The sequence below is a fragment of the Hirundo rustica genome, chromosome Z (genome assembly GCF_015227805.2).
Source record: "Hirundo rustica isolate bHirRus1 chromosome Z, bHirRus1.pri.v3, whole genome shotgun sequence".
Classification (NCBI taxonomy): Eukaryota; Metazoa; Chordata; class Aves; order Passeriformes; family Hirundinidae; genus Hirundo; species Hirundo rustica.
In genome coordinates this window covers 19,298,389-19,317,684 of record NC_053488.1, presented here as the reverse complement: position 1 = coordinate 19,317,684, position 19,296 = coordinate 19,298,389, and the positions used below count along the sequence as shown (strand labels likewise).

Below are 19,296 nucleotides of genomic sequence, written 5' to 3'. Positions count from 1 at the left end.
AGAACTACTAAGCCAGCTAGCATTTGCTTTCACCAGTTTAAATACTGAACTGGCTTAGCTGCTGCTTTGCAATGGCTTTTCCTGAAATACTGATTCTTGGAAGGCTGCTAGGAAAACTGTTTCAACAACTTCACTGTTAAGTAAATATGCAATATTATGAGGTACATCCTTCTGAAGGAGCTCCAAACCCCACAAAGTTAGTGTATCCCTATGCTGCTGGCATATCCTGATTTCTCTAGCGTATGTGCCTTTGCTTTGACACCCTGCATTGGGTTGCATCAATTTTTAAAAATTCTAAGGCTAGGGGAAAACATTACAGTTCCCTTGCCTGATCCCCTTCACACTGCAAACTAAATTATCTTAACTTCAAGCTGCTACTAAGGCAGGAACTACTGACACTCTTCTAAGAGAGAGAGAGAGAGACTAAGCATAAATATGTGCTAAAACTTTGAAAAATGACACCAGATACATCTTCAGAGGTTTGAGATGGGAATGCAATAAACCTGAATCCTTGATATCTATATTTTCACTTTTTTTTCTTCAATTTGAGCTCATTCCAATCCAGTACAAACGTCTTCCTTTAGATCTGGTCTCACCTGAGCCTGCTTATACATTCAGGCCTGTTTCCATTATGCAAACTTAAATGAACATGCAAGAAGAACTGAAGAAATGATCTGAAAATTTTGAAACAGTTGTTCAATTCCTGACATATATTTAACTCAAGTATATTTAGAGATTAAATTGACTTTTTGTATACTGCTCTTTAAATTCTTTAAATTCATTTTTCTTTGTTTTTCATTCACTTTAGGGGAAGAGAGCAGTACGTTTAATGATTAAATAGGTGCAACCCAGATAACCATACATACTCTGTGAATCTGTGTCAGCTACCCAATGTATTCAGCTCATCTCTGATACACAAGTAGTAGCACATTTCATCAAAACAAGGATTCTTGATCATCCAATGCTGTAATGTTATTTCACAGTCCAGTGAAATATACCAGTTCCAAAAAAGATGTTTCTTCAAATAAACATCTATTGGGTTGTTTCCTCTTTTTACTTGGTTTCAAAAAGAAGAAACCCAGCAAAGGTGGAGAAGCGTTGATGGTCCCCATGGAGGGCTCCATTTCCCATTCGCAGCCAAACTTCGTCTCCCTTGGCAAGTTTTAGGACTGCACTGTTTCCTGAAGTATCTGCTTTCCCTTTGGATTCATAGCTAAGGATGAATATTTTAACAAGTCAGCTTTTTGATTCTCAACAATGACCAAACAAACAACTTAAAAAAAAAATCCAAGAAGTACATTGTTACCTGAGCAAAACTTTCTTGAAAGACTTGCCAACATTTTTTCAGCTTTACAAGGAAATTTTAGCAACTTTCTGTATTTGATCTCCTAGTCCTAAGTGTATTTCATTCCCCTCTTAAGTTCAGGAATTATAACTTAATTTTTTTCCAGGACACAGGCAAAATTTTTTGTTTAAAAAGAAACACTGCTCATTGATCACAACACTGCAGATTTTCTGTGATGCCTTTTTTCCCTTGAATTCATCCCAGCTACTTTTAAATACCACTAGGCCAGGAGGCTGATGTGAGCTGAGCCTCTGCTCCCAGCACAGGCAGTGAGCAAAGACATGCAGCTCACTCCATACTAAGCCTTTCATTTGAACACGGGTACATTTGATTTGGGCGAACCTCTTGGCTTTGCCTGAATGTTGGTCCCCTTTTTTCTACCTCTTGCCTTTTCTGACATCAGTGTTTCAGGGGGAATAGAAATGAAGCACTTTTTCTTTTGCAGGAAAGGTCTGTTGAGGATGAAGCAGCCTGTTCTGGTGTGCTAGTGATAAAAAGGCCAGTAAATGGAAGACCTTTGCCTCTTACTCATCTTTACTACTGAAGCTTAAACACTTTCCAACTTTAAAGTAAATTTCTCTGCCCTCATGTTAACAAGACTGTAACTAGTCACTGAACACTTCATTATTTCCTCTCTCTGACAAGCAAAATGTGGATTAAGATATATTTTAGCAGAATGACAGCATGATACCACTGAACTCCAACCCTGCCTTGCAGTGCTAACTCCTTTCCCCTGAGTTTGAGGAAATGGTGATCAAGGCTGAATTTTAGGTCCAACATCTGTGGTGTGTATGGTCCAAATATGCAAGCTGAGGATGGAAAAAAAAAAAAAAAAAAAAAAAAAAAAAAAAAAAAAAAAAAAAAAAAAAAAAAAAGTTTTTCTTGTTGGTTATTTTGCCCTAGAGAATTTCTTCCAAAAATTGAACAATTTTACATTTCTTGAAATGTGAGCAAGCTATCACATCCATACAAACATTTTTTTGCATTAGGATGGCCCGGCCCTTTACTTACCTGTATAAGCTGAACACTGTATTACCGTTATGCATCAAGTACACGTACACTTCCTCCACATCTTCATGTTTCATCATATTGAAAGTAAAGAAATACACCCCTGAAAAGGTTATAAAATACAACTTGTTTGCTTCATAGAAAGAAGGAATCATGCTGCAGATTTGTGCTTCTTGCTTAGAAAACATAACAGCTGTGGACAAACCTGCCTTCCACTTGTCAGCAGATATTTTGCTTCTGCATACAGTGTTCCAAAATCTGATTAATTTTAATTTTGCAGATGGCAGGCGTTGTTCTTCCTGCATCACAGCTGCATAAGAGGAGGGGTTGATGCAGCTGAAAAATCACCCATGAAGAATTGTAATGCCTCATTTCCAGCCACACATCTGTTGCAGGTCAGCTCACAGCTGAACTGGCATGGGAGAAGATGAGGATGAAGAGATTGACAGGAGGCAGGAAGTGGAGGTTGCCTGCTACATCGTGGCCATAGTTCTGTCATTACAGTGGCTGAAGGGCCAAGAGCCACAGCAAAGCAGACAGTCCTGCTCCCTCCCCAACCCTGGCCATGCCTCTTCCTCCTGCCTTTGTGTCAGTATTGGTCTCACTGGCTGGCCAAGATGTCTCTTGGCTTGCTCAGTTTTCAATTAATTTTTATGGAAAGTAGGTATCAAGGGTTATGCAAAAGGAATGCAAAGGCTATTAAATAGTGCTTCATCCTTATTGACTACACTTCTCCCTATAGCTACAATAATTGCATTATTTTGTTTTGCATATGCTCACCATTCACTGGAGCACCAAATCTTCCAGTCATGACATCAAAAAAATTCCCAACATTGGTTTCAACACTACTGAAGATGATCCCACTGTTTTGGTTGCTGAAGTGAGTAGCCATCGAAGCCATGAAAGCAACCTGCAAAAATCCAGTCCTTATTCAGGCAGTTGTTCACAAAAAAGCACACGTAGAGCAACCAGGTACAGATTTTTTTCCTGTATTTGCAGTCTGTTTATTTTCCTGACAGAGATGTTCTAGGGCTTGCTCCAAAGCCAATAAACTCCAGCTAACAAAACTCCCATTGAATGAACTAGAAGAAAACTAGGGTTCTCATATTCAATTGGACTATTCATGACTGTAAAGTAAGTGTATGGTCGAGGGTTTTCAGTTCAGAACCTTAATTTCAGATTTTATTTACTTTTAGGTCTCACTAGAATGATGCAACAGCAGGATAGCATTGAAATGAATGGTGTTTCTGACAAAAGGGTTTTATATAGTTTTTATGTATTCCCCAATGCATTTAAACTGGATATTGCTTTTAACTGCATGTGTGAAAATAAACAATGCTTGGTAAAATCCATGCAGATTAGTGTTTCTTGCTTAGAGATACATGAAACACTTTTATTAGAGATCCCTGGGAAGTGTAGCAGCTGGGACTCAATATTCATTGCTTTTTCTATCTTGTCAGTTGCCCTTGGTCTTGAAAACAGAGGGCGGTGGAGACCAAGAGGGAAGATAAGAAAATGAAAACTGTGGTTCAACTTCATGTTTCTCTTCTTGCCTTAGGAATGTTTAATAGGAAGCAGTGCGAAACATCTCACACCAGACAATTTAAATTACCCTCAGCAAGATACTAGGGAATGACCCTGCTTGTTGGCCTGGTCAGGGAAGGGAGTGATTTTTTCTGTAAGCTTATCATCTGCCCACCCCCCCTGCCCCCCTCCATTATGTGAGTAAATGGGGAAGCAGCAGAATGGCTGAACCTTGTTGCCAGAAGGTTACATAGAGACTTGGATTTTTATTTCTGTCTCAGCTTCTTAAATGACAAGTGTTCAATTGCAGCTGTTATTGCCCATCACAAAAATGACATTTTTTGGTGATATTCCAGCTGTGCTGGTATTTAGAAAAATAAAAAACCAACCCAGACTCCTTTTGATTTCAGATCCAAATCAGAACAAAACCAAAACAGACAATCAAATGCAAGTCTGGATCCAACAACGGAAATTGTTAGCCATCTGTTCAGAAATTTAAGGAGCTCCAGATGTGAGCTGAAAGCTTGGGCTGATTTTCCTTACCCCTGCATGGATGCATTTTCTATGACGACAAATTGTTAATATCTTGCTTCTCAGCCAGGATCACATCAAAGTTGAATATGTGTTAAAGGAAAGCAGCTGCAGTGGCAGATTGATGGAATTTATTGCTTTTGTCTAGATTCCATTTCACAGTCTCTTTGACCCTGAGCTACTTTTTGTGGGCTGATCAGAACAGCAGAAAAATATGTCTTTTCTCCCTAGGTCTCACTATAAAGTAGCAGGTCAACATGGATACACAGTTTTTCAAAATAATCTCATACTTTAAACAGTATTGTATTCAAAAGTGTTTTCTCCACCACTGGCTTTAATATTCTTAATTATGGTGGTAGGAAATAATATGTTATACTGTAAACATTTTTAAACATGTCTGCTAAAAGAAGTGATGGAATTTTAAGCATAGGTATTATAATATGAGCTTTTGTTGTTCATCCTCTTTCATCACAGTTTTAATTACTTTACTACTATTGTCTTTATGTACGAAAAAAATAGTGGTAGTTAATTTTAAAATTGTAGAAGGACTTACCTTGAATGTCATTAAAGGTATATTTATAAGGTAATCAGCTATGCCATGAGTATATTTTATATATTTATATACACACACACACACACACACACACATACACATATATATATATACACACATGCAATTTTTATATGTATATAAAATATAGATCTATCTATCTAAAATATCTATCTATCTATATATGTATCTCTCTCTCTATATATATACACATACCCAATCTCTCTGCCATCTGACAGATTCTTGGGATTTGAAGAAGCTTTAATGCCAAAGCTGTGAGATTGTGCCAGCATAAGAGTTGAGCTCAACAGCTCAGGCTTAAACCCATATTTAAATGCTCATCTGGTTTTTGAGTTATTCATTCATAGACAGAACATACATGGCCCCAAACATATTTAAAGTATCTAGACATATAAATATACAGATAACTACTGAGGGGTATTTTTTGAAACTAGAGGACTCTTACTGCACTCAAAAATTTTGAGCCTGTACTTTGAGGAGCTGGATACATGTGCTTCTGAGGCTCTCACAAAGCCTGGCTGCCCTGAGAAGCATGACTCCTTTACTCTTTCCATATGCTGTGGGAACTGCAATTATTTATGTGATACAGCTTTGTAGGAAAATGATAGTCCCTGCTACTCTCCTTTAATAACCAAGATACTGGCTTTTTGCCCTCAAAGGGGAGCATATATGTTTCTTCCTGCCTATTTCTCAGCTGGATTCTGACTAAAGCTTTTCTTTTCCAGAAAGATCTGGCAGAGCACATTTTTCAGTAAGGATAAGGGCTATATATGCCTGTTACAGTATTAATTTACAAGGAGATTTGTTTCATACAGTAATAAGGTGCTGTTTTTTCAGTGAAGAATATCATAATTCTCAAATGAGGTTTGCTGCATCCAATACAAGCCAGAGTTGTACCTGTAGCTCTGGGGGAATCCCAGGGTAACCCTTCTCGCCTTTGGGTCCATGATGGCCACGCTCTCCTCTTGGTCCCATATCTCCTTTGTCTCCTTTCTCACCTTTGGCTCCTTCCTGGCCAGTTGCTCCATTATTTCCATTGTTTCCATGATTTCCTGAAGGGGAACAAAGCTTTTTGTTTTATTTAAATAATTTATCATATTTTAACAAAGAAGTGTAACAGCGTCCTTTCCCACCAGCTTGCAACACAGGTACACTTCTGAACAGGCTGAACTGTAATGGATAAGAAACTGCTGTGTGGTCAGGTTGATGGTAAAAGTTATGGTAAGCAAGTTTTCCAGAAGGACATAGATTTTGGGAGTTGATGTTGCTGTATAAACTGGTGGTGACTCAAATCATTGCTTTGTTGGGGAGATGTGCAAGAAGACTTCAGGAGACAAAAGGCTTAAGGAAAGCAAAAGCCACTTTTTATTGACACTTACTAGGTAGCCTGCAGAAGTAGTCTTGCTTTTGCTTTACTATAAAAACCAATTTCCTGGTAAATTAAGTCAATCATGATAGGATAAGGTAATTTTGAATAATTTTGCATAATGTTTTGCTACTTTAAAACACATCCACACAAATGATGAAAGGCTGTATCATTTAAGTTCCTAAAATCTGTGTTAACAACAGTGTGCATTTGCAGGGTGCTGCTTTGTGGCCGTTTGATTGTACAGTACTAGATTTAAAGCAAGACAAAATTTTTATAATTAAGCTTTTCTGAGATGGCTTAATATGAGTAAATGAGTAAAAAGATTCATTGCAAAACATACTCATGCATCTGCAGTACTACTTGCTTCCTGGTGTTTACTGACTAAATTACTGAACAAATGTCTGTGCAGCTTGACAGGATTTTAAAGTTGGCTAGAATCACTGAGGAATTATTATGCTTCCCGCAGCAAAAGCCTGATCTTTCAGCTCAGGGGATTAATTAATGTCATCATTGTTCTAATTCTACCTGAATTGAAATTAGGTTCTTTGCCACTCTGCTTGTTCTTTAATTATTCAGTCTGGTTACAAATTTACAAGAAGAATAATGTTTGAGATCAAGTCTGATAATGAAGTGATCCTTAAGAGTTTTTCTGTTAAGGAAAAAAAAACAACCTTCAAACAAGGGAGCCAAATGGTGAAAGAAATTATGCACATTTGTTGTTTGGATAGAGGAATCTGCAGCTCTTAAAATAACAAGAATGATCCTTTATGTGAAGCCAGAACTGTTCTACCAGTTCAGAACAGAAGTCTGCAAGCAACACTTGATTCAATCAAGGGGAAAAACTGCTGCTGTTCCCCTTAAAGGCACAACAACATGAAATCTACCACATGAAGGACACAGAAATCCCAAGGCACAGATGCTGCTGCCAGGCATACATTTGTGATATCCTGTGATGACAGAAAGTGGGACTGAGACACAAGGGAAGTGCAAAGCTGGGACTAGGCCATGCCCCAGTATGTCCACTGCAGCCTTGAAAACGTGGGTCTAGTATAAAATTGTATCCAGCTTCTAAAGTTCCAACAATTTATTAATAAGTAATGGATCACTGAATTGCGTTTTTATTGTGATAACAGAAGATGTAAGCTTTTGAAGAAGAGACAATTCTGTCTTTCAGTGATCTGTTCATTTATGTTGTACCTCTGCTCCAGGAATGGTGATTTCCAAATCCCTGAAGGTAGATGCTGTAACAAACTTACAGCAGCATGCAACCAACATTTTCCCTTCTCTAGGCTCTTCTATTTCCATATCAATTTTCAGATCAAAGAATACACTTTTCTTGTGTATGCTGTTCTTCTATGCATATTTTTAATGTTAAAAAAAAAGGATTTTTTAATTATGAAATACAAGATGAAAGTGAAGGAATTTCTGTAAAAGAACAGAAGCATCTGTGTTTCTGTAAAATATTGGCTAGCAGTGGGCTAGATGAAGAAAAGCCCTTGAATACAGTACACAGTAACACAGTTGGATATACAAAGGTGACCACAATAATCAGCTCCAGGGAACAAGCTCTTCCAAGTTTATTGGAGACTTCATGCTGTTTTAAGAGAGACCAATTTTCCGTAGAGATGTAATAAGATTACTTTAAGTATGAATTTGTGAAAGCTGAATTTTAATAACAAATAGGTTTTCAATGGAAAATACCTTAGAATATAACTGAAAATATCTGTCTCCTCTGAAATTATAGAAAAACTTGTCCCTGAATCTGTTCCCAAATGCTGATGTTTGGACCACTCTCTGATATTTCATAGAATAATCTGTAATTTATGGCCTTCAATTAGACTGATAAAAAAGTGAATTAAACTTCATCTTTACCTGGCATCCCAGGGGGCCCGGGAGGTCCTGGGGGCCCTTGGTAGAGCCGAACTCCAAAGTCACCTCGGCAGCAGGAACTGCAGTCTGGATTCTGTGGTCCAGGCTGGGGGGGCTAAGTGCACAAAAATAAGTTTTAAGTAGCTCATTCATGGAGGACATCAATCTTATGCATGTGGGTTACAGGGTCTTCTTTATATATTTCTGTTTATATACTCGGTAAGTTTTCAAAACAGTTCTTATCTGGCATGAAATTCTCACAGTTAGGTTGTCCCTGAATATGTTATTTTTGGAAGATTTAAAGGAGTAGCTCTAAAAGCATTCAAAAATCTATACAAATATTAATAAAAACAACTTGTCCTGTTAAATAATGGAGGTTTTGAAACTAAATTAATACCAAGTAATGCAATTTAGATGAATATTTGAATTAGGTTCACATCCTGATCCCACGTTTCAACTGCCCTTTGATGACAAACATGCCTATACAAGTGGTAGGACACAAGGGACTTGATTTGACCTTCAGCAATGAACTATCCTCCATTAAACATAAATAAAACTGTGTTGGACCACCCAAAGAAGATACTAAAAAAAAAAAAAAAAATCTGTGCAGCACATGCCTCTTCATGATCCTGTGTGTTTACAGGCTATTAAAGTTGGGAGACACTAAAAAAGTGCCAAGACACGAGACAAAAATTTGAACTTAACCACAACACAGGGTGTTAGGGGCTTTTGATCATTTGTAGTGGTGAATGTGTAACTATGAAAACCTATATGCTGACTAATATAGCAGCATAAATAAAATAATGAGTTTATTATGTACAGCTCAGCTACTATAGTAATTGGTTTAATGATGGTTTTATTTAAGTGGTTTCCTTTTCTATATTATTGTGTTTATACTAATGGAGACTCATTCAGTTCTGACTGAATTTCATTGCATAGTTTCATAGATCTTCCAGTATGTCAGATAAGGCCAAAGTCCAGTGTTTGATTTTATTTCTCTACCTCTTCATTTGTTCCTTCTTTGTTTCTTTTCCCCTGCAATTCTTTCCTAATATCCTGAGATGCAAACCTGCAATTCTTAAAATCTGGAAAAGGATAGTTACACCAATCCAACTACTACTTTTCTTTAATAAGTCTACTATTTGTCTTCCTTCCCCTTCTTTTCCCTATCTTTATCATTGTCCAATTACTTGCCCAATGCAAACTTATTGGTTTGGTGGCAGAAAATGAGCCTCTGGCAGGATGGAAGCTGTCAAATGAACACACAGATGTGCTGTATTCCTGCCCTCAGTGTCATCAGTGATGTCATCTGAAACTTTCTGCCTGTGTTTTGGACAATACCAAGCTCATCCCAAGAATCCACTGATTTCAGGAGGCTTAGGAACTTGTGGATATAGAAAATTCATTTCATACCACCACCAAAATACTGCAACTCCTCCAATGAGACAGATGCATTCCCTGTCCAGCTGGAACCAGTGATGGTGCAGTTATCATGGGAATAAAGGCCAGCTTGACAGCTAAACAAATATCCTTTGTATTCAAAGAAATATGGAAAAGTTAAGACTTGCCAATGGGCAGAAGGGCTTCATATTTATGGGGTTTGGTCAAGACTATGCTTTTTAGATTAATTCTGGACAAAGTCTATACTTAATGAGAAAAATAAGTTCTGCCTCTTGATCTGTCTCTTCCTGGAGAACCTATTTGTATTTTTCTGGCTGTTTTGGCTCTTCCAGTTGTTAGGCAGGACATAACTGGCAATCACCCAATACACTTTTTATTATTTTCCTAGTATGAGAGAAGATGTAGCTCTGCTTTCAGCTCATTCTCTTTTCAGTCATCGAAAGGGCCAAGTACAAGGGGACTGGAATTGTGCAAGCATTTTGTACCCCCTAAAAGAATAACGTTGATTTTTGCATTGCGATTAAAATCTCCAGGTTTTTTTAGATAGTGCTTCATAATCATGTTAAATGGGAAGGTGAACTAAATACACACCTGCCAAGAGCAAGTAAGTCCTATCAGCCTAAAAATATCCAAAGACTTAGAATGGTGGATTGTAACTGAGGGAAGACATGAATCCAGCAAAGTGGACTGCATGTGAGACTCTCTCTCTGTGCAGATGCAGTTTCTCTTTTCCAGATAATGCACAGAAATCTTGAACAACTTTATTAGAGAAACAGCTATTTTAAAATAAAATAGATACAAGTGATGGTCATAACCAAGTGCTATTTGGCATTACCTCAAAAAAGGCTCATCAGGTTCGTAGGTGTGAAATAAAGCAAGTCCTGCCAGTCTGGTTTTATGCAACAGTTCCACTGATTTCAAAATAGCTGTTTATGCAAGTCATAAAGTAATTAATTTATTACCTTTATTGGTAATAGGTAATTGGTATTCTTTCTCTAGGAGAAAAAATTACCCATGCTAGGCTGCCAAGGATGATGAATATTTAGGATTTTCTTTTAATCTTTAAAAGCAGAGAACTTCATGAAGAGTACATTTAAAGGAAAAACGTGTTCCTAAAGTAAAATTACACTCAAATATGACATAGAGATTGGCTGCAATCTACTTGCCAAAGGCATCCTTTGCAGCCATTTGCGCATAAATTTAGTCAGTGAATCTTTGGCTTTGCTGCCAGAACATGAATATGATTTAGGAGTTTGTGAAATGCATCTGCCACATTGATATCCTAACATTGATAGAAAACTCGAACTATTTCTGAGGCTATTTGCTGAATTTCCCATGATTTACTATATAGGTGAATGACCTAGGCAACAGATGGTCTATAAAATTCCCTTAATTTAAAGCTGTGAACAAGTAATAATTGGAGAACCAGCCCTTTTTGACTTCCCGATTAATTTTATGAGTTTCTGTTTTATTGTCTAAGATAATGCAGAAGATAAGTAATGTACCTCCACCATTCCTGGCTTCTGTTCTGAATGCAAAATAGTCTGTCTCTGTGGGCATTAAGGTTCTCCATGCCCCTTCACCAAGCAAAGAACAAACAAAAGTTGCCAAAACTCAGGGTAAAACACTGCTTGGCTAGCGATGTTTCAAGATTTTCAAAGAGCAGTCTGAAATGGAAAAATGATCTGTCATGACTCTCCTTAGTCACTAAGAGTTCTTGTTCTTTAGAAATGCACGTTATATTTCACATGAGTTAACAGCAGTGTGGAAACTGGCTTTGCACCCAGTGCAGCATAGGTAATGGTAATAACAAATGCTATCATCTCTTTTCCACAACAAGAAATGGGACCTTTAAAACACTTCAGTAAGAGGATGAAATTCCCCAGCCTAAATTCTCTCCAGCTGCATCGAGCTATTCTGTCTAAAACAACCAAGAAAGCAGGAACATAGGAATTGGATAATTTCCATATAATTCAAGGGAAAGAGAGAGATTTTACTTGAATTAAATCATGTCAGTGCTACCTTTCTTCTTCCTCTGCCTAGAAATTCCTGGAGTCTGGAAGCGGAAAACACATGTTGCGTAAGCCACTACGTGACAGATTATCCCTGTCTGCTAGTGCTCCATTTCATTTCAGTAAGCCAAAAATCGCATCATTTCCCCAGAAAAGATTACTTCTTGGAGATGGGCTGGCAGGTAAATCGACTGTACTTAGACTCACAGGGCTTGTTTTTATTGTCACAACCAGTTTCCCCAGCAGGCAGTTCCAGACAAGTCGAATTAAACTCTCTAACAAGAGACACATGCAGCCTGAACACAGTGACGCTTCCTGTGAGGGAGAGTTTGAGCCCTAAAAAGTTGTGATTTTGCATTAAATCCTGCATTATCTGAAATTGTGTAGTGTTAAAGGACAATCTTTTGTCCATGGTCTGCAGCAAACAGCTGAAGAATTCTCCCTGCAGTAAAGAGCTCTGCACACACTGGCTGGCTCTTTGGACTGTGTACCTATGTTTTACACTGCTTATGTTCTGCAAGTGCAATTTAATATGGCTACAGTCAAATATCTGTTTTGTTGAGTGCACTGGAGGGACATTTAACTCCTGCCCAAGAAATACAAAATGCAAAGCACTGTGAAGTTTTAATACAGGGAATACAGTGGTGTATTAAACCTATTCCCGTACTTGGACGTGTTTCAGTTCTTCAAGCCCAGGACAGGATTGAAATCAAACCTCTTCTCTGCTTCTCATAACATAGGTTATTATTCAACACTTATCTGTATGTCCTTGATTTTGGGAATTCAAAATATCATATTTTGATCTGAAAAAAATTAAAACCCGCATATGGTATAAGGTGAACTATACAGGACTCAAATATTTGTATCAGCTGTAGGAAAAAACACGCATGTTCTTGCTGTTACTAAAACACATTGATCAAAAAAACCCCTTCATTGGAATGGAATTTTGTTTTGCCTAGTGCTAGAAAGAGCTTAATCTTCTGCCCTTCAGATTATTTTCTTTCAAGTTTGGACTGCAATATTTTGCGTATAATCAAGTTATGCAATTTTCCCATGTTATAAACTAATGATTGTAGTATGTAAAGTGCCATGAAAGGCATAAAAAGTTTCTCAGTTCAAAATGCAGATACTGCATTTTGTTAGAGTTTCATTGCAAGCCCTTTTTCTTTTTAAACACTGTTGATTTATATTATTAAATCTGCTCATTACATTAGTATCTGCTTTTTTCAAGCTACTTCTTAGAATAAAATTTTTGAACATTCAGAATTTCATGACGTTTGTCTCAAGCTCAAGAAATATACTTTATATGCATCATTTTGAAGTAAAATTATTCTCTTCTAACTGAATCTCTCCAAATACCTCTAGAAATGCTGTAGTTTTCCTTCCCAACCAAATGAATCAGCAATATTTAAAACTTTGATTAAATAATTAATACCTTATTAAATAATTAATACCTTAAGAAATTGTATTTCACAATATCTAATTTCACAAGTTCGCAGTTTCAACAGATCAAAGTACTCCTGCCTGTGTTGAAATCAATGTCTCCAACCACTGCTGGTTCTACCAGCTCATTAAAAGATCCTGTAAAGCAGCCCAGCAGGATACAGACCAATACACAACTTTAATAAAAATTATTTCATAAATATATCACTAATAATATTAGCACAAAAATAAAATATCTCATTAGCTTTAAAGATATCTTTAGAAGATTAATTCAGAGTACCTGGACTCTGTCTGAGGTAGTCAGTTCTACATCATCTACCTCTGGTCTCAGGACTTTATGGTCTGTAGATGTGCTATTATCAACAGTCCATTCTATAAGTTGATTCCGCTGCTTCAATATTTCCCTGCTGCTGGAACCTTTGTGACCAGTCTGGTGGTGACTTTGCAATATTTTGGCCACTGGTTTATAAGATCTTCTGCTCACCTCCATGTATTCATCTTGACACAGGCAAAATGGAAGAAAAAATAAAGCCAGTAGATGCCAGCTGATGAAATCCTTCTCTGCCATGTTAATCAAAATAATTTTTCAGGAGTCCAGCAAATGCCTTGCAGAAGGAGAACCTCTTTGCTGCACCAGACGTTATGTGGTCCTTTCAGCTTTTCCACTAGTAAGCCTGGCACTGAGACCAGTACCAGCTTTTATATGCTTGCATGCAATAAATAAAACTAAAAATGCCAAAGTGACAGGATCCTTCATCCAAAATCAGTCATGCTCCTTTAAACAAACCAGTCATTATTCACCACTTCACCACCACAAGGAAAATTGATTTGTATGCTGGAAATGACCACAGCATTTAATGGACTCCTGTGGTTCCTATTTGGGGGCATTAAAAAATGTAGCACCTTTCCTTTGGCATGTTTTTGTTTAAGTGTGAAAAAATGTGATGGAAATGGGGAACATGTGGCTAATGGTTTACGCTCCTTGATTAGACATGGAAAGGCTGTGAATTCACACTCTTAAATGTCTTTTGGACACAGTCACCTTTCTTATTTGCCAGGAAATTCACACACACAACTGCGTCAGCCCAGTCTGAAAAATCCTTCCAAAAGCAATTAGGAAACAAAAGCACAAGAGGAGCTTTTGCATATGAACCTGACCCAATGGCTGTTTCTGACTACGCTTTTCATTCACTAGAAGAAAAATATTGAATTTCTGTCAGTTGGCCAACAGTGGAAGGAGACCGGGTAAGTAGCTTTAAAAAAAATTGGGTTGAATTCAGATTCACAGAGTCCCATTTCGCAGCATTAGTTCAACATACTTGGCCAAGTAATATTTTCTCCCTTGAGTTCCTAATGTTTTCCTAAATGCAATTGCCAAACTAAGTTTCATGTTTTCACTGCAAAGTAAATATAAATTTACCAGGGCTTATTTCAGACTAAAAGAATCAAATTGTATGTGTATAATAATAATATCCTTATTTTACTTTTTGAACCACCCACTAGTATTCTCTAGAAAGCCATAACTGCAGGATGCAGTTCTGTATATACATCCACAAGCACACCCAACCTCTCCAAAAGGAAGTAGCTCCTTGATCTGAGAACAAGGCTTTACCAGTACATGGCTGCAAGAACATTAATGAAGAAGGCATTAATCCCAGAAATGAAATGGATCCCCAGCCCTGCAATGTGATGGTTGCTGAGTGATGGTAAGAAAGCACTTGAATGATGGTGAGAAAGGATTCTGTGTTCCATATTCTGGTTTCTTCTGTGGGAGACAGCAGGACAAGTCATGTCATAGGAGAGACACTGGCTGGAAAGGAGTGAGAGGGGTGAGCCCCTTGCAGCTGGGGACAGTTTGCTGGTGTCACAAGCACAAAGAGTGTCAGTGTTGGCCTGTACCCCGCCACTTGCCATGGTAATTTCCTAGTCAACAGTACACGCAGGAGTGTCGGCCTGCACCACTGCCTCCAAAGACAGTGCTAGCCCCCACAGACATGAGGGGTTTGCAACTGTGCTCCAGCCTACTGAAGGCAGCCAAGGTCTGGTCTTCCCTTTTTCTCATTTTCCACCAGCCTAGTATGGCATAGGAGCAGAAACCTCAGCTCCTGTGGGCTCAGTGCTTGCCCGCATGAATAAACAAGACCTAATTGTCTCAATGACAGTCACTCTCCATGCTGCCTGGTTATCTCAGCCCACAGGCTTGGCAGGCAGGGCTGCATCTTCTTCCTTTTTTTTGTGTTTATTGCTCCTATGTTAAAGATTTAATGGCAGGAACCTTTAATTGAACCTTAATTCAATTGCAGTGAATTTCAGTCTCAGATTCCCAAGGCAGATATCCAGAATTATTAAATAACACTTCATAGATTAGCTCTTGAACCTTGCTGCAGTGTATAAATATGAATTAACTAAACAGTCTTGCAGAAGGGGCTCATTAGCCTATGCTTTATGAGTACTGAAAATCCTGATTTTTTAAAAAAAATTCAAATATTCTGATTATTTCATCAGGAAAACAGAGGTGGAAGGGAATTTACTGGGGAGTGAAGCAAGACTTCAGAAAACACAGCTGCAGATTCTGCAGAAGCTGCTGCCACCAAAGTGGGGTTTCTTTTTCAAGCAGAGTGGACTTTCTTAGTAGGAAGGCAGTTTGAAAACCCTGGGTTCTGTAAAATTGGGAATGTCTAAGAGACAAACATTAATTTTTCTTGGCACTTCATAATTTGATTCAGCAAGTGCTGAGACAGCCCTGATCTTTTCAGCTGTCGTTAGGGCTTTCATAGCTTTCCAAAGTCTGTTCCAAGGGCTTCCTGTGGCAAATGTTTCCAAAGTGAGTAATGAACATCCATAGCACCCATGTCCCAAAAGGAGAAGGAATAAAACCAAAGATATTCAGGCTTCAAAGCCACCATCTATCATTTCATGCAGAAGTTGAAATAAGATTGTTTCTTGGCAGTTATTAGGAAGAAGAAAGATTCCTTCTTCTTCTATTGCTCATTAATAGAGTCCACCTGGTCCCTGCCCATCACTGCTTTTGTGGTTTGATGCTACAGATATTCTTTGGTGTCAATTAATACCAAAGTTTAGACTTTTCTCTTTTATTTCCAATCTTTTGAACAGAAACCTGTCTGCAGAAATATTTGCTGCCCATTATTCTCCTCTGTGCCTTCAGTGAGGAATAGCTGTCCCACAAAATCATTGTCTAAAGGCAGAAACTTTAGACTCAGAAGTAAAAAAAATGGAGGAACTGGTTCTCATTCTCCATTCTTGATCTCCAAATGATCAAATACATTCATTCAAGCATGTGGCCCAAATCTAAAATAACAGGACATCAAAACAGCAGAGCTTTAAACTTTCCACTAGAATAAAACATTGAAAATGCTTCATGCTGAGAAGAACAGATCTTCCTGATCTACAGATGAGAGAAGGACTGACCTAAAAGGTTTGGGTTTGTTTTTAGGTGTAAGGCCGGTGTGTGTTGCAGGTGTGCTGACAGAGAAAATAAAATCCAACCCCTTTCCTACCTTTTTGCTATGCATTTGCACACCTAACATAATCCTTCCAGCCTTTGCCAGCTGAATTCACACACAGCTGCCACTACATTTGCCCTATTGGTCCATGGCAGCAGGATGTGCCTCAATCTGCTAATCAGCTCCCTAAGATGAAGGGAAATACATGGGTCTGTTAATGTCAGGTAATGAGATATCAGCTAAAATGCAAAAACTGTTGAGTGAAAGCTGCTTCCCACCCTCTCTGCAGGCAAAAACAGCTCCATGAGAAAGGGGATTGACTCTTACAACCATGTTATTCATATTGACATTGAGTAAGTGAGTTATTGGTGAGGTTAGTATGTAAAATTGAAAGCTACTGTTTCAAGACGTTGTAAATCAGAAGTATTACAGGGAAAAAAAAAAAAAAAAAAAAAAAAAAAAAAAAAAAAAAAAAAAAAAAAAAAAAAAAAAGTATTCTGTGGCCCGGAGAGGTTTATATCCATAATTAAACATTTATGGCTCCTTCACTTACAACTAACCCTGCTTGCAGTGAAAATTCCTCCATATCAGACACAGAGATAATCTGCACCTGCAGCTTCACAAGCAAGTCTCCACTGAGACAGAAAAAGAGACAGGTCACAGCTGAGGGGATGAGGGTCACCCTGCCCTATGCCAGCATGACACATTAAGCAAATACAAATTCCCAAGCCACAATAGCTCTCTGGGCTCATTGCTCCCTGGATACACTCCTCGTCCTGCCCTCAGAGGGTTGCCCACCCCCTTGGTCTGGCTGGAACTTCCACCACTCCTACAGCAGCAGAGGGATGAAGTCTCCTCTCTCTGTTGCCAAGGAAGAACACCCAGCACTGCACTACCCCTTGTCTCACTGCTGTAGCAGGCTCGAGCAGAGCCCTCATACTTCAACCTGGCACCTTTGAAACCTTTTCCCATGTCTGTGCTGAACACTGCAAACCCACAAGAAAAAATGAAGCATTCTCATTGAAAGCTTCTGTGATCTTCTCCTTTTTCTGGGGCAGTTTTGGTCAGTAACAGGGATTCAGGCAAAACCCACCACCCTTCTCCCCAGGAGAGCCTCCAGACTGGGCCACCAAGGGGAAGACAGATTCATGGGGCTTTCCAGGTATTTGTCACCCAAAAAGGGCTTACAGTTACCTTCTCCATGGTTAAACATCCTGTAACCCCCAGCCACTGAGCTCTGCAGACAGCGGTGGTGCAGTGGTGCAGTGAGTGCTTTGTGCAGCTTGGTTTGTGGTGCCCAAGCTGTGTGTGGTTTGCAGTCACACCAGCTCCCGGTGGAACATAGCAGAGAAGTGTGTTTTTTACGTGTTTCCCAAACTGGTTATAGGAAGCTATCCCACTAGCTGTGGAGAATGAGTGTAGGGCAAATCCAGCTCCATTACATGGCTTCTGCCCTCACCTAGTGCAGATAACTTTCCAGAAAGGTGTAGATTTTCCCTAACTCTGACTTGTCCATCAGTGAGAAAATTCTCTTGCCTTGTTTGATACGGGAATTTTCTTTCCAGTACGAGAGCTGGGGCTGAGGTCCTGTCTCTCCATCCATTCTCCACCACCTCTTGGATTCCCTAAGGTAGTACTCTGTGGTGATATGCTCCAGCACCCTGCTACCACCACTGCTACCTCATCCCTCCATTTTTACAGCCTAAAACCATTTTTCTCACCCCGTTCATACACCTAAACTGAGGGACCCCTAAAAGGGCAGAAACTCAGGCCTGAGCTCCCAGCTACAGGAGAGCTGCAGTCCACATGATCCTCCAAAACACAGCTCAGCCTCTGCCAGCTCATCTGCACAAACCCTCGCTCCAAAATATGTACCAGAGACACATTCACTCCATCAATGCCATTTTCATGGGTCTGTGACAAACTGCCAGGATCAGACAGTTGACAGTCCCAGATGGGATGGCCAGGTGGTTTATCCAAGTCTCTTTCAAACTTGAAGAAATACATTTCACAGAGGTGATAGGGCTCCAGTGATGGAACAAATAATGCAGTGTGATAAGCTTTTTCCAGTGTGCAATGCATCAGTTATCCGTCTCTAATTGAAGAGCCAGAGCACAGTGACTTCCAAGAAAGCAGGGTGGGGAGAGAACAGACACAGTGCCAAGAGAATAGCCATGGTCAACATTTTTGTCAGCGATGGATATCCTAGTTTGGATTAAACAAGGTCTAACCCTAATCTTTGGCTTCCTCTGAATTTACCCTTTTTTCCACCCTGAAGTTTCAAGATGTTTAAATTTATTACTTGAAATATGCTCTTCTCTGCAATTCTTTTGCCCCGGCCAGGACCAAAACTGTACACAGCTAAAATACCACAGAAACAACTATTCTTTATTTTAACCACCCAACAAGCAGTAATGAACTCCCTGTGAGAAGCCCTGTTCTGACTGCACCCTCAACTCAAACTCCACACATGCTGGAGGTGTGCTGAGTTCAGGTGAGGTCTGCTGGTTTTGGGTGGGAAGCTGAGAAGCAGTTTCAGTACTGCAGATTTCTTCTGCCCTGCACAATTAAAGGCACAAAGACAAAATGTTCTCAGTGTGCTCTGATATTCAGGAGAGGTTAAGAATAAACTGTAAAATATTTGTCTGGGGACAGTAAGCAGAATTCCAGAGTTTGCATGACCCAGTGTCACACAAAACTTTTCTAACACTGTTTCTCAGTTTACAAAGATCTTAAAAAAGACAATGCATCTTCAAGAA

The 19,296-nt window shown here is 39.0% G+C and overlaps 1 protein-coding gene across 1 annotated transcript; it reads right to left on the bottom strand.

Moving 5' to 3' along the window:
- Positions 1 to 876: 876 nt before the first annotated feature.
- C1QTNF3 (C1q and TNF related 3) lies at positions 877 to 13,748 on the bottom strand. The gene is made up of 6 exons (XM_040090407.2): positions 13,354 to 13,748; positions 8,221 to 8,332; positions 5,877 to 6,031; positions 3,134 to 3,263; positions 2,357 to 2,456; positions 877 to 1,213 (listed from the first exon to the last, which is right to left on the bottom strand). Exons 1-6 carry the CDS (start codon positions 13,639 to 13,641, stop codon positions 1,054 to 1,056), a joined length of 945 nt encoding a protein of 314 aa, XP_039946341.1. The 5' UTR covers positions 13,642 to 13,748; the 3' UTR covers positions 877 to 1,053.
- Between the last annotated feature and the right edge of the window lie 5,548 nt (positions 13,749 to 19,296).

What these genes read in the sequence shown, in the direction of transcription:
- C1QTNF3 (XM_040090407.2), bottom strand. Translation starts at nt 13,641, where the DNA reads ATGGCAGAGAAGGATTTCATCAGCTGGCATCTACTGGCTTTATTTTTT. An exon ending in GGATTCCCCCAGAGCTACAG is followed by an intron (nt 3,264 to 5,876) that starts GTACAACTCTGG and finishes GGATTTTTGCAG; the next exon opens with GTTGCTTTCATGGCTTCGAT. An exon ending in ATTTGGTGCTCCAGTGAATG is followed by an intron (nt 2,457 to 3,133) that starts GTGAGCATATGC and finishes TAACCTTTTCAG; the next exon opens with GGGTGTATTTCTTTACTTTC.